Source organism: Microcaecilia unicolor, chromosome 11 (assembly GCF_901765095.1).
Source record: "Microcaecilia unicolor chromosome 11, aMicUni1.1, whole genome shotgun sequence".
NCBI classification, from domain to species: domain Eukaryota; kingdom Metazoa; phylum Chordata; class Amphibia; order Gymnophiona; family Siphonopidae; genus Microcaecilia; species Microcaecilia unicolor.
This window is the reverse complement of record NC_044041.1, coordinates 199,300,577-199,323,349: the sequence shown is the minus strand read 5'-3', so window position 1 is coordinate 199,323,349 and position 22,773 is coordinate 199,300,577. Positions and strand designations below refer to the sequence as shown.

At 44.6% G+C, this 22,773-nt stretch overlaps 1 protein-coding gene across 1 annotated transcript in view; it reads right to left on the bottom strand.

The window, feature by feature from the left end:
- The window catches only part of LOC115481022 (ephrin type-A receptor 7-like), a 150,578-nt gene that overhangs the window by 35,801 nt on the left and 92,004 nt on the right, over positions 1 to 22,773 (bottom strand). The window contains 4 exon segments of the mRNA XM_030220006.1: positions 5,180 to 5,288; positions 8,380 to 8,436; positions 8,439 to 8,541; positions 16,162 to 16,286. Coding sequence (XP_030075866.1) covers positions 5,180 to 5,288; positions 8,380 to 8,436; positions 8,439 to 8,541; positions 16,162 to 16,286 — 394 coding nt within the window.

The following is a 22,773-nucleotide window of genomic DNA, read 5'->3' as shown; positions in this document are numbered from 1 at the left end:
AAATTGCAAAACGTATAGAATCCGCCAAGTTATGCATCTATCTCCCCAATCAAGGCACGAGCAATTACCCCAGCTCTAAGGCTGGCATGGTGCTTGCGCAAATATTCCTGGTTATAACAGAAGGGCCTGTTTTCTTTATATAACTGCTCTCCTCATACATAACATAACATAGTAACACAGTAGATGTCGGCAGATAAAGACCTGTACGGACCCATCCAGTCTGCCCACCAAGAAAAACTCATTACATATGGTATGTATACAGATCCATCCAAATGATCATATGATCTGGTATATCAACAGGGCCTACTACAGCATCACTCATATGCAAGAACAGACTCATGGCGATTAAAAACTAATCTGAGACCAAGTAGAATGCGCTTTTGACAGACACGTAGGGAACAGGAAAAATTAGCTCCTGGCCCGACCTGCAAACCAACGTAGCAGCAAAGAAAGAAGCGGACCAAAAAGAACGAAGCGCTGAACAAATTTATTATGACAAGACACCCAACACGGCCACGTTTCGCCCTACGGCGGCGTCGGGGGTTGAAAACTATTGGGGATGAATCCAGTGCTGTCAAATACAGCTAGTGAGGTGCTGAATCTGCTTCTGTGAATAGAAGAACTGCTTTGCGAATTTGCACCGGTTTATAACTACTAGGGGAGTGCAGGAGGTTTCATCCCCAATAGTTCTCAACCCCTGACGCAGCCGTGGGGCAAAAACATGGCCACGTCGGATGTCTGTCTTAATAAGTGTATTCAGCGCTGCTGCTTCTTTCTTTGCTGCAAAATTTATTTACTACATCGAAACTCTGAAAAAATAAAAGAAACCCAGCTTAATTTCTTAATGAATGATATTTGCCAGCAGCTAATCCGAAACGTCTGTGGGTTAATACAAAGGTGCCACTGTACCCTTTAACAGATTGCACTGGAGGTCATAAAGCCTGATTTCCATGTCTTCCTAAGAGGTCTGGTGAGAACAGCGCTGGGCTGTGGTTCATTCCTCAATCTGCAGCTTCAGCCGTCCAACTGCCACCTACCCTCAAGCTTAGAAAAGCATGCGTGCATTTTTTTTACCGTATTTTAAATAGGCTTGAGCAATAAAAATCTAAGGGAAAAATCACTATACAATCACTTCTTTAAAAGTGTGTTTATAATGTTTGAGATGACTTTTTTTTGCAAATTTTATACACCAATAAATGAATGATATCAGTTTTCAAAGGGGATCTTGTTAAGGACATAGCTACATCGAAGATTAACAGTGAACCCCCACTGAGCAGTCTAAAACAAGCCGTCTAAATTACGAGGGGCTCTTGCCGAGAGAAAATGTCTCTGGTTTTCAGTGCTGCCACCTAACTTGACTTACTAAATTTAAGCACGGTTACAGCAGGTCTATGGTTTTGCTGTTCCATTGCTTACCAACCCTCCCTTCAGAGCCTCTACCCCCATCCCCACCCCAAGCAACCTTATCAGAATAAAAAGGTTGTCTCCCTTCCCTCACCATGACCCTATTCTCTCTCCCATCTGCCCAATCTTAAAAGCCATTTCCTCGGACTTCCAGATGCCTCAACTAATGCTTTTCACAGATTTCATGGCTGATTCTTAAATCACTTATGTGTCATGTTTCAATAATCGTGTACCACAATGGCTGTTAGAACTCAGATCCTGCGTCCGATACTGGCGACTGCATTTAAGTGCGTGCAACCAATGTTCTTTCTGTTACAGAAGCATGGTGGATTCTAATGAAGGTGGACAGCACAGCCGATAAACCACAGATACCATTAGTTGAAGTAAGTGCAGACAAATACCTTCTCTGAAGCAATTTTGAAAATGTCAGATGTCAAGAAAAACTGAAGTGCTCATCATACAAACAGACTACGACCACAGACAAGTCCTGTAAAGTCTATCTAGTCTGTATAATTTTTATCCTAGTCATAGACTCCAGCTGATCTCTTTTCCCTTTTTTTTTCTAATTCCCACTGATACGCCTTGGGAACCTGGGCGAGTCGCTTCATTTTCCATTATGCTATGACCACAGAAGCGTCGATTGTAAGCTGTCTCGAGCAGGGACCGGCCTACCTGAGTATACAGCTCACCTTAAGCTGAGATTTGGGAAAGTTTAGTAATTCAATCTAAAACCCAAATTGAAGAGCACTTTTTCTAAAACTCACTCGATCCACTTTTTGTCAGTTTTGAGCGATGCAATTAATTTCATTCATCAAGGTAAGATTCGTTAATCGTAGCTTTAGTCCTGTGCCAGAATTCACTAAGGCCATGAGTTTGGGCACAGGAATAAGCTACAGTAAATTAATCTTGCCTTGAGGAATGAAACTAATCACCACAGCTCAAAACTGAGAAAAAGTGAACTGAGTTTTGGAAAAGTGCTTAACCCAGATCCTTTTTGAATTCTGTTAAGGTTTTTACTCCCACTATCTCCAATCTGGAGACCATTCCATCCTATACTCTTTCCATGAAGAAATATTCCATAATTTTTTGTTCTGAATGTGGCACCTTTGAATCCCATATCATGTCCTCTTATTCTGCTTTACATGCATGTAAAATACTTTTGAGGTATTTAAATATCTGTCTTACACCTCTAGGACGGTGTTTCTCAAGTCCAGTCCTGGAGTACCCCTTGCCAGTCAGGTTTTCAGGATATTCACAATGAACATGCACGAACTTGATTTGCATCCACTGCCTCCATTATATGCAAATCTCTTTCATGCATATTCAATTTGAATATCCTGAAAACCTGACTGGCACAGGGGACTCCAGGACCGGACTTGGGAAATACTGCTCTGGGACATAGAGAATTAGGCCTCTAAGTCTTATTCCATAGAGATTTTGGGGCAGACCACACACATTCATCACCTCCTTTCAGTGGCGTAGGAAGGGGAGGCGGTGCGGCGGTCCGCCCCGGGTGCACGCCGCTGGGGGGCTGGGTGTCGGCTCCGCTGGTTCACTGCTCTCTCTGCCCTGGAACAGGTTACTTCCTGTACCAGGGCAGAGAGAGCAAGGAACCAGTAGAGACGACGCAGCTCCCAGAGACGACGTGCATTCAGGGCGGAGCGCCAGTGGTAAGAATGCGCTCCGAGGGGGGGGTGCGCGCCAAGGGGGGCTGCACCGTGCTGCACCTTGGGGGGGTGCGCAGTGGCGACCCACCCCGGGTGTCAGCCGCCCTCGCTACACCCACTGCCTCCTTTGCAGATCTACCTTCTTCCCTACAGCCAATTCTCCATTCTTCCGTCAAGAGTACTCATGCAGGGCCTACACCATTTTTGACACCGTAACACTTCACTGCATTACGCTTATTCTTACAGTCCGAAACCACCACCAGGTTCAATGCAGATTATGCGTAAACGAAATCCAATGCAAGTCTTTGAGAATTACAATGACATCATTATGATGTCTTAGGAGTGGAGGAGTAGCCTAGTGGTCAGTGCAGTGGACTTTGATCCTGGGGAACTGAATTCAATTCCCACTGCAGCTCCTTGTGACTCTGGGCAAGTCACTTAACCCTCCATTGCCCCTGGTACAAATAAGTACCTGAATATATGTAAACTGCTTTCAATGTAGTTGCAAAAACCTCAGAAAGGCGGTATATCAAGTCCCATTAACAAGATTCCATGCACAATCTCGAACAGTAGCAACATTCCATGTAGAACCCCAAAGAATAGCAAGATTCTGGAATCCTAAAGAGTGACAAGATTCCATGCAGAATCTGAGTAGCAACATTCCATGTAGATCCCCAAAGAATAGCAAGATTCCGGAATCCCAAAGAGTAAGGAGTGGAGGAGTAGCCTAGTGGTCAGTGCAGTGGACTTTGATCCTGGGGAACTGAATTCGATTCCCACTGCAGCTCCTTGTGACTCTGGGCAAGTCACTTAACCCGCCATTGCCCCTGGTACAAAATAAGTACCTGAATATATGTAAACCGCTTTGAATGTAGTTGCAAAAACCTCAGAAAGGCGGTATATCAAGTCCCATTAACAAGATTCCATGCACAATCTCGAACAGTAGCAACATTCCATGTAGAACCCCAAAGAATAGCAAGATTCTGGAATCCTAAAGAGTGACAAGATTCCATGCAGAATCTGAGTAGCAACATTCCATGTAGATCCCCAAAGAATAGCAAGATTCCGGAATCCCAAAGAGTAAGGAGTGGAGGAGTAGCCTAGTGGTCAGTGCAGTGGACTTTGATCCTGGGGAACTGAATTCGATTCCCACTGCAGCTCCTTGTGACTCTGGGCAAGTCACTTAACCCGCCATTGCCCCTAGTACAAAATAAGTACCTGAATATATGTAAACCGCTTTGAATGTAGTTGCAAAAACCTCAGAAAGGCGGTATATCAAGTCCCATTAACAAGATTCCATGCACAATCTCGAACAGTAGCAACATTCCATGTAGAACCCCAAAGAATAGCAAGATTCCGGAATCCCAAAGAGTAAGGAGTGGAGGAGTAGCCTAGTTGTCAGTGCAGTGGACTTTGATCCTGGGGAACTGAGTTCGATTCCCACTGCAGCTCCTTGTGACTCTGGGCAAGTCACTTAACCCGCCATTGCCCCTAGTACAAAATAAGTACCTGAATATATGTAAACCGCTTTGAATGTAGTTGCAAAAACCTCAGAAAGGCGGTATATCAAGTCCCATTTCCCTTAAAAACTCTTTAATGTATTTTGATACAGGTAACATGCATTCCCTTACCAATTCTCAAGTCAGGTGGGTCACTGAACGACCCTGCTTTCAATACTCCTGGCTCCTCCAACTAACCCCAACATTGCTGTGTCAGAAGGGTTCCCACCCCCAGCAGCCCAACTTGCAGTAGAGCATCAAACACTGCTTCTCCCGCCTGATGACACAGAACACGATTCAACCCTTCGTGGAAAGGGTGTAGGATGGAATGGTCTCCAGATTAGTGGGAGTAAAAACCACAGCAGAATTCAAAAAGGACCTGGGTTAAGCACAGAGGATCCATAATTCAACAGAATACTGCTCAGCTCTTACATCTGAGGAAGGTATTTTTTTATTTATTGCATTTGTATCCCACATTTTCCCACCTCTTTGCAGGCTCAATCAGTTCTGGGCACAAGTGATAGGTAACAAGTGCTTCACCATTCAGTCCCAGGAGCACGTGGCATAGAGAGAACAAGGAAAAACGGAAAACTTCAACGACCTTCTCACCTTCTCCATATCATCAAACCAACCACCATGGAAAGCAGGACTATCATACCGCCAAAGGACAGGACAAGGATAATGACAATGGAATTCTGTTCACTAGAGGCCACGGCCACTGAAAAACAAAAGAGGCGAGAGATCCCACTTATTAATGCAATACAGTCTATTGAAAACGCTCAATAAGCACTTAAGGACAGGAACAACACACACAAAATGTATAAAAGCAAACAAGGCACAAGGGCAATAAACAAATATAAAAGGTCATTAAATAACAGTGCATGATAATCTTAAAAATCCGTCTTTCCTCAGACTTTAGTGGCATTTCTAGATACACTACATCAAAATAGAGTTGGATGTGGAAATATGAAATCGCTAGACTCAATACAAAAATTATATCCACCATATGAAAATGTCCTAAACAGTGTTTCAAATACTACAATTTTTTCAAATACTAGAATTTTTGGGAAGGAAAAAAGGCCTCATAGAGCTCATGAACCATATAGATTTAATAGAGCTGAACAGAAATAGAGTGGAGGAGTGGCCTAGTGGTTAGGGTGGTGGACTTTGGTCCTGGGGAACTGAGGAACTGACTTCGATTCCCACTTCAGGCACAGGCAGCTCCTTGTGACTCTGGGCAAGTCACTTAACCCTCCATTGCCTGCTGCATTGAACCTGCCATGAGTGGGAAAGCGCAGGGTACAAATGTAACAAAAATAAAATAGATACTTTTGGAGATTCTACATGGAATGTTGCTACTGTTGGAGATTCTACATGGAATGTTGCTACCGTTGGAGATTCTACATGGAATGTTGCTACTGTTGGAGATTCTACATGGAATGTTGCTACCGTTGGAGATTCTACATGGAATGTTGCTACTGTTGGAGATTCTACATGGAATGTTGCTACTATTGGAGATTCTACATGGAATGTTCCTATTCCAGTAGCAACATTCCATGTAGAAGGCTGCACAGGCTTCTGTTTCTGTGAGTCTGACGTCCTGCAGGACGTCAGACTCACAGAAGCAGAAGCCTGCGCAGCCACATTGGTGATCTGCAAGGGTCGACTTCTACATGGAATGTTGCTAGTGGAATAGCAACATTCCATGTAGAATCTCAAATAGTAGCAACAGTGGAGGAGTGGCCTAGTGGTTAGGGTGGTGGACTTTGGTCCTGGGGAACTGAGTTTGATTCCCACTTCAGGCACAGGCAGCTCCTTGTGACTCTGGGCAAGTCACTTAACCCTCCATTGCCCCATGTAAGCTGCATTGAGCCTGCCATGAGTGGGAAAGCGCAGGGTACAAATGTAATAAAAATAAAATAGATACTATTGGAGATTCTACATGGAATGTTGCTACTATTGGAGATTCTACATGGAATGTTGCTATTCCACCTGCAACATTCCATGTAGAAGCCTGCGCGGCCACATTGGTGATCTGCAAGGGCCGACTTCTACATGGAATGTTGCTAGTGGAATAGCAGAATCTCAAATAGTAGCAACAATGGAGGAGTGGCCTAGTGGTTAGGGTGGTGGACTTTGGTCCTGAGGAACTGGGTTTGATTCCCACTTCAGACACAGGCAGCTCCTTGTGACTCTGGGCAAGTCACTTAACCCTCCATTGCCCCATGTAAGCCGCATTGAGCCTGCCATGAGTGGGAAAGCACAGGGTACAAATGTAACAAAAATAAAATAGATCTTAACGATCTATGATGATGAGACGATCGTTAAGCTCTGTTCATCTCTATTAAATCTATATGGTTCATGAGCTCAATGAGGCCTTTTTTCCTTCCAAAAAACCATAGTGTTTGAAAAAATTACAGTATCTGAAACACTGTTTAGGACATTTTCATACAGTGGATATTATTTTCGTTTCTAGGTACAACCATTGTAGAAGGCCACAGGCATATTCCTTCTTTCTACACTGAGCAGTAAGAGCAGTAAATCCAATACATAATGACAATTAATCAATGTTACCAAGCCACGGTGATACTTCAACGCAATTCTCAGGACCCATAAATTGCTCTTTATCCCTTGAACGGTTGTGTGGAAACTTCTCAGCCGAATGTTTTCAAAACTAAAATGAAATGAAACGCAAGTCCATCTGTGAAAGTTAGAGAGAAATTTGTTCCTGGAAGCAAACGGTCATGCCTCAGCTAGCGATGGCCCCTTTTTGTCAAAGGAAAAGAGGTGAAGGACTGCTGGCCAAGCTAATGAATCGCCCAACCCCATCGACCCTACGAATTTTAAAACGGCTTCCTTCCATATTGCAAAATTAACCACATTAAGACATAAGAAGCCAGCTTGCTGCTTTTCAGTGAACCTATCAACAGCTGTTCGTGAAAGGCAAGAGATTTTATTTTCATTCTGAAGGTGATGCACCGTACATTTCATGGAACTCTAGGCTCGGAAATACGGACCTGTCAACCAATAAGCAAGCTTCCATTTCCATGCACTGACTAGACTTTCTGTTATGTAGAACCGATGGGACAAAAATGTCTTTCTTAACCAGGTTAATACCTTCCTGCCTATACCTGGCAGCAGATTGTAAACAGCTATGAATTCAGATTTAAAAAGAAATTGTTATTGAACTTGATTCATTCAAAAAAAAAAAATCGCATTTAGTAAGGGTTGCAATTTAAGGCCTTGCTGAACGCAATCTGTACAAAGTCACAAAGGCATTCTTCTCAGGGATTCATTTACAGCTGAGGTTGAGCTATTAACTGACACCCTGTAATCTTCCAACTCCTGATTTCAGACAAGAAGCTGGGATTCCACTGAAATCCACAGGCAAAAAAAATCAAAACGACAGAAATTGGAACAGTTAAATGTCATTTTCAACTAACATCCCCAACCACCACCATTAAATGTAGGCTACAAGGCTGTACAGAGGGCTGACAGTGTGAAAGAGCGGTTGTACCACTGGACCTTTGACCCTGGAGATCCCCAATGTCTTTCCTCTATACCCTGCCCCATTATGCATCCTATTCTGTTCTTGCATTTCTGTCCTCTAAAACCAGTGAGAAATGCAAGCTAGGGTTGTAACCTGGATCGTCTTTATCAACTGACTATGGGAATGCATGTGATTTTGCAGTTCCCAATGTGCAGGTATCTTTTTTTTTCTTGAAGGCACACTTATCTGGTGAATAAATCATGAGCACAGAGTTGTCTGCAAGACAAAGGCAGATCTTCCAGTCTGTCTGAGCACTTACTTTCTCCCACAGTCTCCACCTCAATGCTGGGGCCGTAGTTCCCGTAGTCATGAGGGAAGAGATGCGTATTTGGAATATGTAAGTTGTGCCAGGCTTAAGGTTGTTCACAGTGACAGCTGTTGATGCCGTTTTGACCGTAGAGTAACTCAGATCTCTCTGGTCCTGGAGAGGGGAAGGGGAAAAACACACCACACATTCAGCTTGCTGAAAATAATATACATCTATTCCCAAGGATATGAGGCTGGTCGACCATTAAATTGTTTGTAGCTTTTTCCAGTCTGAGTGTTTCAGAAAATTGGCCATTGAATAGGCAGACTCGGGACCATAATGGAATGGTTCCTTAAACTCTTACGGGATGACATTCAGGCTGTGGCAGCCGGCGGTTTTAAAGGTACTGACAGCCATGGACTGAATTAGACAAACATATTCACTGCTAGGCCATGCCTGGCATTGAGTATCCTGTTGGTCAGACCAACAGTCCATCTAGCCCAGTATCCTGCTTCCAACAGTGACCAATCCAGGTCACAAGTATCTGGCAGAAACCCAATTAGTAGCACCATTCCATGTTACCAATTCCAAGGCAAGCAGTAGCTTCCCCCGTGTCCATCTCAATAACAGACTATGGGACTTTTCCTCCAGGAACTTGTCCAAACCTTTTTAGACCCAGATATGCTAACCGCTGTTACCACATCCTCCGGCTGCAAGTTCCAGAGCTTAACTATTCTTGAGTGAAAAAATATTTCCACCTATATATTTTAAAAGTATTTCCATGTAATTTTTTTTTTGAGTGTCCCCTGATCTTTGTATTTTTTAAAAGGACTGAGTAGAGAGGTGTGGTAGCCATGTTAGTCCACTCTTAAAGGTCATCAATAGAAATCAAACAAAATAAAACATGGAAAGAAAATAAGATGATACCTTTTTATTGGATATAAATACATTTCTTGATTAGCTTTCGAAGGTTGCCCTTCTTCGTCAGATCGGAAATAAGCAAGTGATGTTCTCTTATATATATATACTATCTGCTACCACATTTGCTTATTTCCGATCTGACGAAGAAGGGCAACCTTCGAAAGCTAATCAAGAAATGTATTAAGTTATGTCCAATAAAAAAGGTATCATCTTATTTCTTTTCCATGTTTTATTTTGTTTGATTTCTATAGATTCTACATGGAATGTTGCTATTCCACTAGCAACATTCCATGTAGAAGTCGGCCCTTGTAGATCACCAATGTGGCCGCGCAGGCTTCTGCTTCTGTGAGTCTGACGTCCTGCACGTACGTCAGACTCACAGAAACAGAAGCCTGCGCAGGAATGTTGCTAGTGGAATAGCAACATTCCATGTAGAATGTCCAATAGTAGCAACATTCTATGTAGAATCTCAATAGTATCTATTTTACTGTCATAGTAAGCTTGAAGGTTTTCACTTATATACACTGTCAGCTAGCACATTTGCTTATTTCCGATCTGAGGAAGAAGGGCTACCTTCAAAAGCTAATCAAGAAATGTATTAAGTTATGTCCAATAAAAAAGGTCTCATCTTATTTTCTTTTCCATGTTTTATTTTGGTTTGATTTCTATATATTCTACATGGAATGTTGCTATTCCACTAGCAACATTCCATGTAGAAGTCGGCCCTTGTAGATCACCAATGTGGCCGCGCAGGCTTCTGCTTCTGTGAGTCTGACGTCCTGCACGTATGTGCAGGACGTCAGACTCACAGACACAGAAGCCTGCGCAGGAATGTTGCTAGTGGAATAGCAACATTCCATGTAGAATGTCCAATAGTAGCAACATTCTATGTAGAATCTCCAATAGTATCTATTTTACTGTCATAGTAATGCTTGAATGTTTTCACTTATATACACTGTCAGCTAGCACATTTGCTTATTTCCGATCTGAGGAAGAAGGGCAACCTTCGAAAGCTAATCAAGAAATGTATTAAGTTATGTCCAATAAAAAAGGTATCATCTTATTTTCTTTTCCATGTTTATTTTGTTTGATTTCTATAGATTCTACATGGAATGTTGCTATTCCACTAGCAACATTCCATGTAGAAGTCGGCCCTTGCAGATCACCAATGTGGCCGCGCAGGCTTCTGCTTCTGTGAGTCTGACGTCCTGCACGTACGTCAGACTCACAGAAACAGAAGCCTGCGCAGGAATGTTGCTAGTGGAATAGCAACATTCCATGTAGAATGTCCAATAGTAGCAACATTCTATGTAGAATCTCCAATAGTATCTATTTTACTGTCATAGTAATGCTTGAATGTTTTCACTTATATACACTGTCAGCTAGCACATTTGCTTATTTCTGATCTGAGGAAGAAGGGCAACCTTCGAAAGCTAATCAAGAAATGTATTAAGTTATGTCCAATAAAAAAGGGATCATCTTATTTTCTTTTCCATGTTTTATTTTGTTTGATTTCTATTGATAACCTTAAAAGACTGAAAAATCGGTTCACTTTTACCTGTTCTACACCACTCAGGATTTTGTAAACCTCAATCATATCCCCCCCCCTCAGCCGTCTCTTTCCAAGCTGAGGAGCCTTAACCTCTTTAGCCTTTCCTCATATGAGAGGAGTTCCATCCCCTTTAACATTCTGGTCACTGTTCTTTGAACCTTTTCTAATTCTGCTGTATCTTTTTGAGATACAGTGACCAGAACTGAATGCAATACTCAAGGTGAGGTCGCACCATGGAGCGATACAGAGGCATTATGATACTCTTGGTCTTATTTTGCATCCCTTTCCTACTAATTCCTGGCATCCTGTTTGCTTTTTTTTTTGGCCACTGATGCACACTGGGAAGAAGATTCCAGTGTATTGTCTTCAATGACACCTAGAACTTTTTCTTTGGTGCTGACTTCTAAGGTGGACCCTAGCATCAGGTGTAACTATGACTTGGATTATTCGTCCCAATGTGCATCACTTTGCATTTGTCGACATTAAATTTCATCTATGGTTTGTGCCCCAAACTGAGATATGATATGTGCATATTTATTCTCTTTCAAAGCATATTCTATGATTGCAGGTGCTGCTTCTCCTACTAACCTACAAATGCACGCGATCTGCAGCCCCTCCTTACCTCTCTACCCTCATCTCCCCTTACATTCCTACCCGTAACCTCCGCTCTCAAGACAAATCCCTCCTTTCAGTACCCTTCTCCACCACCGCCAACTCCAGGCTCCGCCCTTTCTGCCTCACCTCACCCCATGCATGGAACAAACTCCCTGAGCACATACGCCAGGCCCCCTCCCTGCCCATCTTCAAATCACCGCTCAAAGCCCACCTCTCCAATGTCGCCTTCGGCACCTAACCACCACACTTCTACTCAAGAAATCTAGACTGCACCAACTTGACATTTGTCCTTTAGATTGTAAGCTCCTTTGAGCAGGGACCGTCCTTCTTTGTGATTTGTACAGCGCTGCGTAACCCTAGTAGCGCTCTAGAAATGTTAAGTAGTAGTAATATATATCTCTATGGTGGGGGGGGGGGAGGTGTAGAATCACAAAGTTGATATTGGTGAATAAATGATGCTAGTCAGCGGTAGAGGGGATGACTTTCTTAGGGTTGAAAGCAACGATATGTTCGAGATTGCATCATATGAGGTTGGCGAAATGCCGACTGCTGTGTTTACAATGCCAGGGTTTAATCAAGAAGAAGCAGAAAATGTGCAGAGTGTCAGATGGGACTCCAGTCACCTTGGCAGCGCACATGCAATGCCGATTACCGCCCAGATAGCGCTGCGCACCGGTTAGCTTGGCAGAGTTTAAAAAGGGTTTGGACGGTTTCCTAAAAGGACAAGTCCATAGACTGCTACTAAATGGACTTGGAAAAATCCACAATTTCGGGAATAACATGTATAGAATGTTTGCACGTTTGGGAAGCTTGCAGGGTGCCCTTGACCTGGATTGGCCGCTGTCGAGGACAGGATGCTGGGCTTGATGGGCCTTTGGTCTTTTCCCAGTATGGCATTACTTATGTACTTATTGCACACGTGGTGGTCACGTGTAAAAAATGAAATTACCATGTTGGGCAGACTGGATGGGCCCTGCAGGTCTTTCTCTGCCGACATTTACTAGGTTACTCAGCAGGCGCAGAAGTTTTGCAGGTGCGGCCACCCAGGTACCTAACCTGGTAAAGACAGAAGAGCGCAAAAGGCAAACCGTTTCTGTCCAGTTAGGAATAACTCCATATGCTCCGTGTCCGCCATGACTCTACTCATAACCACCCTGGACAGCGGTATGGCAGGAATGGAAAATCAGTGGCACTGTCCAGTCAAGTGCCACTCAGTATTCTCTCCTTGGTCTGCTGATTGGGGTTCAAGTGGGCAAGGAGCCTCACATTGGTGGTGGAGATGAAAAATGGTAATGGAATTCAAACAGGCGTGGGATAAACACAAAGGAATCCTGTTTAGAAGGAATGGTTCCATGGAATCTTAGCGGAGATTGGGTGGCGATGCCGGTAATTAGGAAACAAATGGGAGCTGGGTAGACTTCTACGGTCTAGTGCCCTGATCGTGACTGAATAGATATGGATGGGCTTGAGTGTAAAGTTTAAGGGGCTTCGACGTTAGCTTCAGAACTTTTAGTACAAGAACAGTGCTGGGCAGACTTCTACAGTCTGTGCCCTGAGAATGGCAAGGACAAATCAAACTCGGGTATAAAGTATCACATACCATGTAAAATGAGTTTATCTTGTTGGGCAGACTGGATGGACCATACAGGTCTTTATCTGCCGTCATTCACTATGTTACTTATGTTACCTGCTCACTTAAACACCTTTGAATATCTATCCCAGGAGCACAGGTGCCCAGAATCAGCCCCAGACTCCCTCATAGAATCTTCATCTGCCCTGTGGCCATGTGTGAAACTAAGACTCCACCTCACCTCTACCTGAGAAGGCCTAGGAGCAGATCGCCTACAAGAATCAGGTATTCACCTTGAAGGACTCCATAGTTCCTCACATATCTCAAAGCTTCCCTCTTCAAGATGGACTTATCTCACCAAGGCTTCTACAAGCCCCAATACAGTAGCCAAGGTGGTTTTCATTCCTGACATCATCTTTCAGCAACATTCCATATCAACCCAAAGTTCTCCTAAGACCTCAACGTTTCATGTTCTGACATATAGCAACGTCTCCTGTTGGAAGCTGTGTCAATAAGACTTACTACTCTCCACCCACGACTTACAAGCCTGATTAACCAAACTCCTCCCAACTATATCAGGTTACTGCCGCTTACTGGCTCTGTAATTCCTTTGTATTCACTCCCAGTTGTTAAAGGCTGCCAATGGGTCAGCTTTTGCATCTCCTCAATGAATATGCATGAGAAAGGTCTGCATGCCTATTACTTCCAATGTATGCACATTTTCTTTCATGCATATTCATTAGGGATACCCTGAAAACCTGACCCACTGCGGACCCTCAAGGACTGGGGGTGAATACCAAGGGTCTAGGTTATGCAAAGTGAGTGGTAAAGAGCAGAGAAGAATAAAAAAAAAAAAAGGCAAAAGGATCTCTCCTTTGAATGTGAAAGAACCAGGCACACCCGTTAAAGGGGGGGGGGCCAACCACAACTGGGCTGAAGGCCAGCGAAGACAGAAGTGGGGGGGAGGGTACAGGGAGGGCCAGCTAGACAGCAGAGGTAGTAGTGGGAGGGAAACAAGGGGTAGCAAGGGGAGGGGGCAGGAAAGAAGGGGAGGAGCAAGGGAGAGGAGAGAGGAATTCGAACTGCACAGGAAGTCCTTTTGAATTTGGAGGCAGGAGAAGAGCAACGCCCCACCCACCCGAGAGGCAAGGTTTGTTGCAGCGAGGCGTTAAACTACAATGTTTACGCACAGCCAGCAATGGGCACACAGCAGCTTGACACATAACAGTTACAGTTTGGGGTAACTACTGCTGCAGAAAGAGTTGTGTGGAAAGTTATCAAGTTGATGCAAATGGTAGGCTTGCATGTGAGCAGCCTTGTTATAAGGAAACAACGTGTATACAGCTTGTCTCCTGGCTTCGACGGCCGGGAGGCCTAGAACGTCATTTTGTAATGTGGTAGGTGCCTCCTTCAACGGGAAACAACGTGTATACAGCTTGTCTCCTGGCTTCGGCGGCCGGAGGCCTAGAACGTCATTTTGTAAATGTGGTAGGTGCCTCCTTCAACGGGAGACACCAAGTGACGTCGGGTGCTAGGAAACAGCACAGGGGGCCACAGGGGCTTGGTACGGCTTGGCCTGTGGCCCAGAATATGCAACTACGTTTAGAAGCTGTGTACCCAGGTAGAAATGCAAATGCTGGCATAATGATTATTAGAAGATGTAATGTAATTTGTTTAAGTTGTAACAGTTTTGATGTTCCTGGCTGCGGCCAAAATAAAGCCAATTCTATCGAAGATACGGCTTGTAGTATGGTATTGAAGGGTGGCGGGGGTTGATACGTCTGAGTGTGTGCCAAATGCCCGAGTTCTGCTGATGAGTCAAACATTTTTAAGTGCTAGAGTGGTTCTGCCATGACAAAGGACACTGCTGAAGACTTTTGTCAGGGATTAAATACTTTTTTTTTTGTAAAGCTATTCTTTCTAATTGTCATACTATTAAAAGCATATTAGGGAAAACAATTATTGTTCTGCACTTCTGAAGTCAATAAAAAACAAAACATTTTACAATTCCCACATCATTGAAATCTGGATATTTGAATTCCGCAGCTCAGCAGGAACTGAGATTACTTTCCATCAGACAGAGAGGATACGTCCCGTGACATATGGCCCTAGCGCTGCACATGTACACGTGCAGTACAAAGTGCTCTAATCAGCTCTGCCGTGAAAATTACAGATACAGTGGTGAAAACTGGTGGTTATTTATTTCAGGTAATACAGAAAAACGTCCGTGTGATTGTTTTCATTCCGCAAGTTGAATCCGGCAAGCAAATCCCCCTTTCGTACACGTTTTGTAATTAATGAATATTTGCTTGGTTTTATGTCTGTGCAAAGTAGAGAGGTGTGGTAGCCGTGTTAGTGCAAACAGATTTTAACGGGTTTTCTTTTTGTTACGTGTGTCCTGATCGCACCGTGGCAAAGCTGAGTCTTGGTGTAGTGCGGGGTCTGCCCACAAACTGCCCTCAGTGCATCTCCCTTCCTAAGGGGGTCAATTAGCAGCCCTTCTACTAAGTTGCGTAGACGCCCAATTCAGAACTACCGCCTGGCTACCTTGTGGCCCGGGCGGTAATTTCATTTTTTCACATGCGCCCACTATGCGTGCTGGAAAATATATTTTATTTTCCGGCGTACGGTGGTAATCGGGATTGCATGTGCAATGACGATTACTACCCAACCTCCCTTGCACACACCACGCGGGCCAATTTTCATTTTGCCGCACATCCATTTTCGGCCACAAAAAAAAAGAAATGTTTTTTTTACAGGTGCGCTGAAAAATGATTCTGCGCGCGGCCAAAACATGCGCCTACACTACCGGAAGCCATTTTTCAGCGCACATTAGTAAAGGACACCTTAGAGACTGTCACAAGCAGATGGACAGAGTGCCCTCTATGATCTCAAGCCTTCACTATGTTTCTATAATGAGAGGGGGTGGTGGGATTTAACCGTTACATTGCTGTACTCAATTCAGTTAACTGGTGATCAGTTTAACAAACAAACACACAGCAGACAAATCACCACAAGCATGCCAAATGAAAAAAGGCAGTTCCTGGCCACCTTAATTTTGTCATGTAGTTGTAATGGTTGATATTATGCTGTATTCTGTAAAAACGCAAAACAAAAACCTTCCATGACGACATACCTTCTCATAATACTTGATTTCATACTCTGTGTTATTCATGGGTGGGTATCCCGTTTCCTGCCAAGACAAGATCACGCTTTTCTGTTCAATCCTATCTGCGCGGATATCAGTGATAAATAACGGAGCTGAAAAGGAAAGGAGGAAAGGGGGACAGAGAGAGAAGGAAGAGGCAGGAAAGAGAGAGAGGGAGGGGAAAGAAAGGGACAGGACGAGGGGGGGGGGGAAATCAAAGAATCAGTCAATCGGGAAAATATGAACTGCTGGAAAACCTTCATTCTCACAAAAGCCCCACGATCACCACCAACCGCAAAGGCAATTACAAAAATCTATGCCCTCTGTTATATAGAGCGTTGCATTCTTGTGCACATTTTTATTTCGTTGTTTACGGATTATAGTGAAGTATCTGAAAATTCGGCAGTGAGTTCTTAGCCATGCTCTCGGTACAGATTAACACAGCCCTTAATGCCAGTCAGAAACTTACCTAAATTTGCAGCTTCCCACAAGTTTCTGGGGGGGGGGGGGGGAGGTGCTGTGGACCTTTCCTTGATAGTATACAATAGACTATGCAAACATATGTACACCCTGACACTTGAACTGCAGTGGAAAATACTGAAATCTTCCTTCCTGTCCTGTGGCTATATCACTCATTGCATTTCTTCACAATACATAGTAACATAGTAGATGACAGCAGAAAAAGACCTACATGGCCCATCCAGTCTGCCCAACAAGATAAACTCATATGTGCTACTTTTTGTGTATACCTTACCTTGATTTGTACCTGTCCTTTTCAGGGCACAGACCGTGTAAGTCTGCCCAGCACTATCCCCGCCTCCCAACCACCAGCCCCGCCTCCCACCACCGGTTCTGGCACAGACCGTATAAGTCTGCCCAGCACTATCCCCGCCTCCCAACCACCATCCCCGCCTCCCACCACCGGCTCTGCCACCCAATCTCCGCTAAGCTTCTGAGGAGCCATTCCTTCTGAACAGGATTCCTTTATGTTTATCCCACGCATGTTTGAATTCAGTTACCGTTTTCATCTCCACCACCTCCCACGGGAGGACATTCCAAGTATCCACCACTCTATACGAAGGGAGGAGGGGGGAAAGACAGGTTGCAATTCTGAACTTAGCTATGGGCAGTACCATACAGTATAGTAAACCCAGCACCAGTGCAATGGATTCCCACTGGCACTGCATGGTACCCCGCCTTCCCTGGAAGGTGGAACGGCCCACAGACTCCAGCGACCAGCGTTATGCAGGACACAGAATATTTGGCAAACACGCGGTCACTGGTAAGTACTGCTGAGTTGAAAACCAGGAGATCTACTGTCAGATGGCTCTCACTGGAAGATTACGGACTATTTAAGAGGGGTCACAGCTGCTCTGCACGTGATTTCGGCTGAAAGATTACCAGACGTCAACTGGTTGCCTGACAAATCTCTCCGTAGCATGGTGTCCAGAAACCGATGCAAAACCTGTCTGCAGCCAATTCAACAGTAAACCCCTCCTCCTTGCAGTGACCTTGCAAGACGTCTGTGGAAGTCACGCAAGGCCACGGTTGAACTCTCGGCAGCGGGAGAAAGGCAGTCTGCAGAGGCGTTGGGCAGGGGGCTCTTTCCTACCCCGAAGAAGTCACTAGACCACCAGGGCACCACGCTAAGGTAAAGGAGGGGAGGGAAGGACACCCACCTGCATGTCCGCCCGCCAGCCTGCCTGTTCGTCCGCAAATCCAGACAAACTGGCTGGCAAATCCCGCCCGGTTGCCTGGCCGTGTCCTCAAAAAGAGGACATGTCTGGGTAAAACCGGACATATGGTAACCCTATCTAAACAGATATTCAATTTACTTTTGGACTGACTTCCCTTCTACTGTACCTCTCCCCCTCCACTGGCATTCCCCGACTTTTCTCTTTTCCACCCCTCTTTATCTCACTAATCCTGGGCCTCTTCTAGTTCTGCTTTGATCTTTTTTGCCCATCTCTTGCCCTTAATCCCTCCACCTCCCTCCCGATTTTCCCTCCTTAGCCCCTTTTCTTCCCCTCCCTCTCCATATCTTTTTCTCAGCTCTTCTGATCACACAGAAACAGGATTTTCAGTGGCTCTCACACATCAGCAGTACCAAATCCTCTTCCAACCTGCGCAGGCGAGCTCTCTTCCCCACCCCCATCCCCTCTCACTTCTAGTCATGCCGACAAGCCTTCCACTGTGGCTGATACAAGCCAGCTGCTGGCTCTTAGCCACTCTCTGCTTCCAGCTCTTTACCCCGGCTTGTTTTGCTGAAGAACTGGCGCCTCTGGTCAGCCTTGGATCACAGCCACACAAAAAAATTGTACTGCTGATCACAGGCAATGTTCCCTCTAAACGGAGAACACGTGAGCGATTACTCATACATTTTAGGCATGTCGCTCACAGATTTTACACGGTTGCTCACAAAAAATTTTGTTGATGTTGTTCTGTATACAGAAATGCATTGCTGATACTGGTGACCGAAAACGTGTTGCTCACATGAAAAAAAATGTGCACACACCAGGCCACTCGTTAGAAGAAACACTGGTCACAGGTAGGAAATACTGACTTGGAGGGGTTTTGTCTGTGGGCCAGGGAAATTCCAGTAATACAGGTAAGGTACAAATTTATTTCAGATGAATGTTGCCTGTAATGGCTTTCTCCCAGAAACCTGCCAACACAAAAAGAGAATTTCTGGCTTCTTATCAGACTACACTCCTGCCAGATTTTCTTTACCTGTGAAAACTGGCGCATTTGGTTTTCTATTTGTTTGCAAAACAGAAGATATGACCCAGAAAGCAGCAAGAGCTGTGCAACATCAATGACTTCATTATTTGCATAAAGTGATTCTGGTTAGAGGGAGAAGGACAGAACACCTCTGTCTACCCGAGTATCAGTACGATTTTAACAGGAAAACACTCACAGTCAGCGGCGTACCGAGGGTGGGGTGGTGGGAGCGGTCCACCCCGGGCGCACTATGCAGGAGGGGGTGCAGGGAGCAGCAACGCAGCTGTCGGCTCCGCCAGTTCCTGGATGAGTGCCAGTGGCTACGTTATTCCCAGATAGTGGAGTGGAGGAGTAGCCTAGTGGTTAGTGCAGCGGACTTTGATCCTGGGGAACTGGGTTTGATCCCCACTGCAGCTCCTTGTGACTCTGGGCAAGTCATTTAACCCTCCATTGCACCAGGTACAAAATAAGTACCTGAATATATGTAAACCACTTTGAATGTAGTTGCAAAATACCACAGAAAGGCGGTATATCAAGTCCCATTTCCCTTTGCCTTGTGACATCACAGTATCAGAAGTGAGCCAAGTATCGGGCAATCAAGCCATTGTGACATCACTGATGAGGTTGACTCTTATTGGTGGAATGAGTGGAGGAGTAGCCTAGTGGTTAGTGCAATGGACTTTAAGCCATTGTGACATCACTGATGAGGTTGGCTCTTATTGGTGGAATGAGTGTAGGAGTAGCTTAGTGGTCAGTGCAGTGGACTTTGATCCTGGGGAACTGAGTTCAATTCCCACTGCAGCTCCTTGTGACTCTGGGCAAGTCATTTAACCCTCCATTGCACCAGGTACAAAATAAGTACCTGAATATATGTAAACCACTTTGAATGTAGTTGCAAAATACCACAGAAAGGCGGTATATCAAGTCCCATTTCCCTTTCCCTTGTGACATCACAGTATCAGAAGTGAGCCAAGTATCGGGCAATCAAGCCATTGTGACATCACTGATGAGGTTGACTCTTATTGGTGGAATGAGTGGAGGAGTAGCCTAGTGGTTAGTGCAATGGACTTTAAGCCATTGTGACATCACTGATGAGGTTGGCTCTTATTGGTGGAATGAGTGTAGGAGTAGCTTAGTGGTCAGTGCAGTGGACTTTGATCCTGGGGAACTGAGTTCAATTCCCACTGCAGCTCCTTGTAACTCTGGGCAAGTCACTTAACCCTCCATTGCCCCAGGTACAAAATAAGTACCTGTATGGAAACCACCTGGATCTAAGCACAGAGGTGGTATATCAAATCCCACCCCACCCCTTTCATTAAAAATAATAACAAACAACAGGCTGAATATTTACCTGAATAATTTGTTTTGTTTGAGGAGGAGGAGGGTTGGTTCCACACACCCCTCCTCACCTCAGTATAGCCCTCTCACTCAGTACCTCTCTTCCCTCTTTCCCTTTACCCCATCCTCGTGCAGCCTTCTCCTTCCGCTGTCCCTCCCTGCTTCCCGCTCTCTGTCTCCTCTCCCCACATCCTCTCCCTTCTCCCTCCCCATCTTCAGAATTCTTCTAACACAATTTCCTGTTTCCCTCTTTACAGTAATTTACAGTAATTCCACGTTTCATGCCTGTCTCCTACCAGCAAGATGTCACACTCTGGAGCATTAAATCTTAGCTTCTCCTACTCAGGTTTATTCCAGTTTCTGTCTGTCAGCAAATATTTCTACAGCGTTAGTATTTCCTTTTACCATTGATTGTGATTTTCATCATCTTGGTGCTGAAGCTGATTCCACAGACCTCGCCGGCTACGCACAATCTATTTATCTTAATCTTTCGTAGAAACCATTAGTGCTGCAACTGTCAGCACCTTCTACTGTTGGTTGTGTTTGTACCACCAATGTTTATGTCCCCCCCCCCCCCCCCATGGAGAGAGTGGGAATCCTTGTCTCACTCCTCCAGGTAATTTGCAAACCCCCCTGGACGGGTCTGTTCCGATCTTGGTACTATAATTAAACCCTGGACTAGGGTTCTCCCCCCCCTCCTCTGCTGCTACACAAGTGGGGGAAACAGAAGTGGCGCCCTCTCCTGGAGACAGAACCTTAAGGAATACCATGACCAGCCAAAGCAGATTATTCTGCTTTTATCCCCCCACGCCCCCACTTACCCCAGCATCCCAAATATAATCAAGTCAATCATGAGGCGACTTGTACATAGAATGCACAATCAGGGCTCGGCAGATGGCGAGAGACTTCGTGCTGTTCCCTGACTGGAACTCCCCACCATTTGGTTGTACGTGTCCGCTTTACCTTCTATCTTTGTGTTTCTTGTTCACTGTTATCGTCCCTTACCCTTCCTTGGCCCTTATATTTTTTGTCTCTACTGTGTCGAATCGATACCCAAGCGGTTTTCAAATTACTGAAGGTCAACACACAGCGTAGTGACATCACAGCGCTCTCCGACCTTGTCGATTTCAAAATGAACTGAATTGAACAGACTCATTTGCCTACCGGAAACAAAATGGGAAAGGAATTCTAAATGTTGGAAGAATCAGAGCTGAGAATCAGAGAAGCTTCTATTCGTATCACAATTCTGAACTGTTCATGTAATTTCATCTGAAAGTTATGCAACGGGGGAAAGGGGGACAGAACATCCTTATTATTGAGCTTCTGAACGCTGCAATGCTTTTGACATTTAGCCACTCTGACAAAAAGGTAGGGGGCAAAGCTCATCCCAAGGGCAGAAAGAAAGCACCGCACATTTTGTTTTTGGTATTCTGAAACGGGCCTCATTGAGCCGTCCTCCAACAGGATAATGAGCTTAAAACAAGCTTTAATATTTTTTTTTTCTATTTTACTTCTGGCAACCAGGAGAGAGCATTAAAAATGCTAATTACATTAAATGTGATGCTGTTTGTGGGGTTTTTCTTTAATCAAAATTGTGTGCACACATTAAAATGAAATGAAATCTTTTATTCATTACCCGTCAATTGTCTCATATTAATTACATAATCCAAAGCCGTTTTTAAACCCTTTGGGTCATCTTCTTTATTTTAGAGTGCAGTGAATTATCCCCCATCTTTCCAGTTTAACTTCAAGGCTAAAGAGTGCTCAACAACCATTGGCATAACAGCATAAAAATAGCGCTCTGTATTCAACAAGTGTTAGGTTCTTCCAACCACTTTCCTTTGCTTCTGGATCTAGAGGACAGTTGAAATGAAAGGAAGGTGCTCTTCGTAGCTTCTGGGCTCATGTAGGACCGCGGAGGATTCGTTCACCTCCAGAACCCTACGCTCAGTGGACTCTCCTGCTCAGCAGTCACTCTTCACTCGCTCAAACGATGTTGACATCTAGTCCGGGTTTCGGATGAATGAAATATCAAGTCTTCAATGGATGATACATCAAAAATATGGCACGAATACCATTCACAATACAGGAATGAAAGAAATCTAGCTGCAATTCCTCTGGAATCTCAATTTCTATCTTCTCACTTAAAGCTCTGGTCTTCTCCTGTATCGTAAAAGCCTTCAGAAGCTTCCAAGGTACATAGAGCACATAAGGGCCAGGCTCTCCAGGAAACAGTTTCACAAATACAGTCACGAAGAGGAACCAAGTGGCAAAAAGCACCTCCTAGCCAAGCTAATTCCCATAACGAGCAACAGAAAGAAAAGCAATAAAGATCTGAGTTAACTGGATGTAGTTGGTGGGAGGGGACAGGGGGAGAAACTAGGATCATCACTTCCACCTTCTCAGAAGGTCATCAAGGTACCGCACATTTTGCCAAAAGATAATAAATTGCTACTTTTCTCAGAGGAATGCTAATTCTTGGAACAAGTCCCATCATAAATACAATTTAAGACTCATTTGGGCACGTTCCGGGCTTTTCCT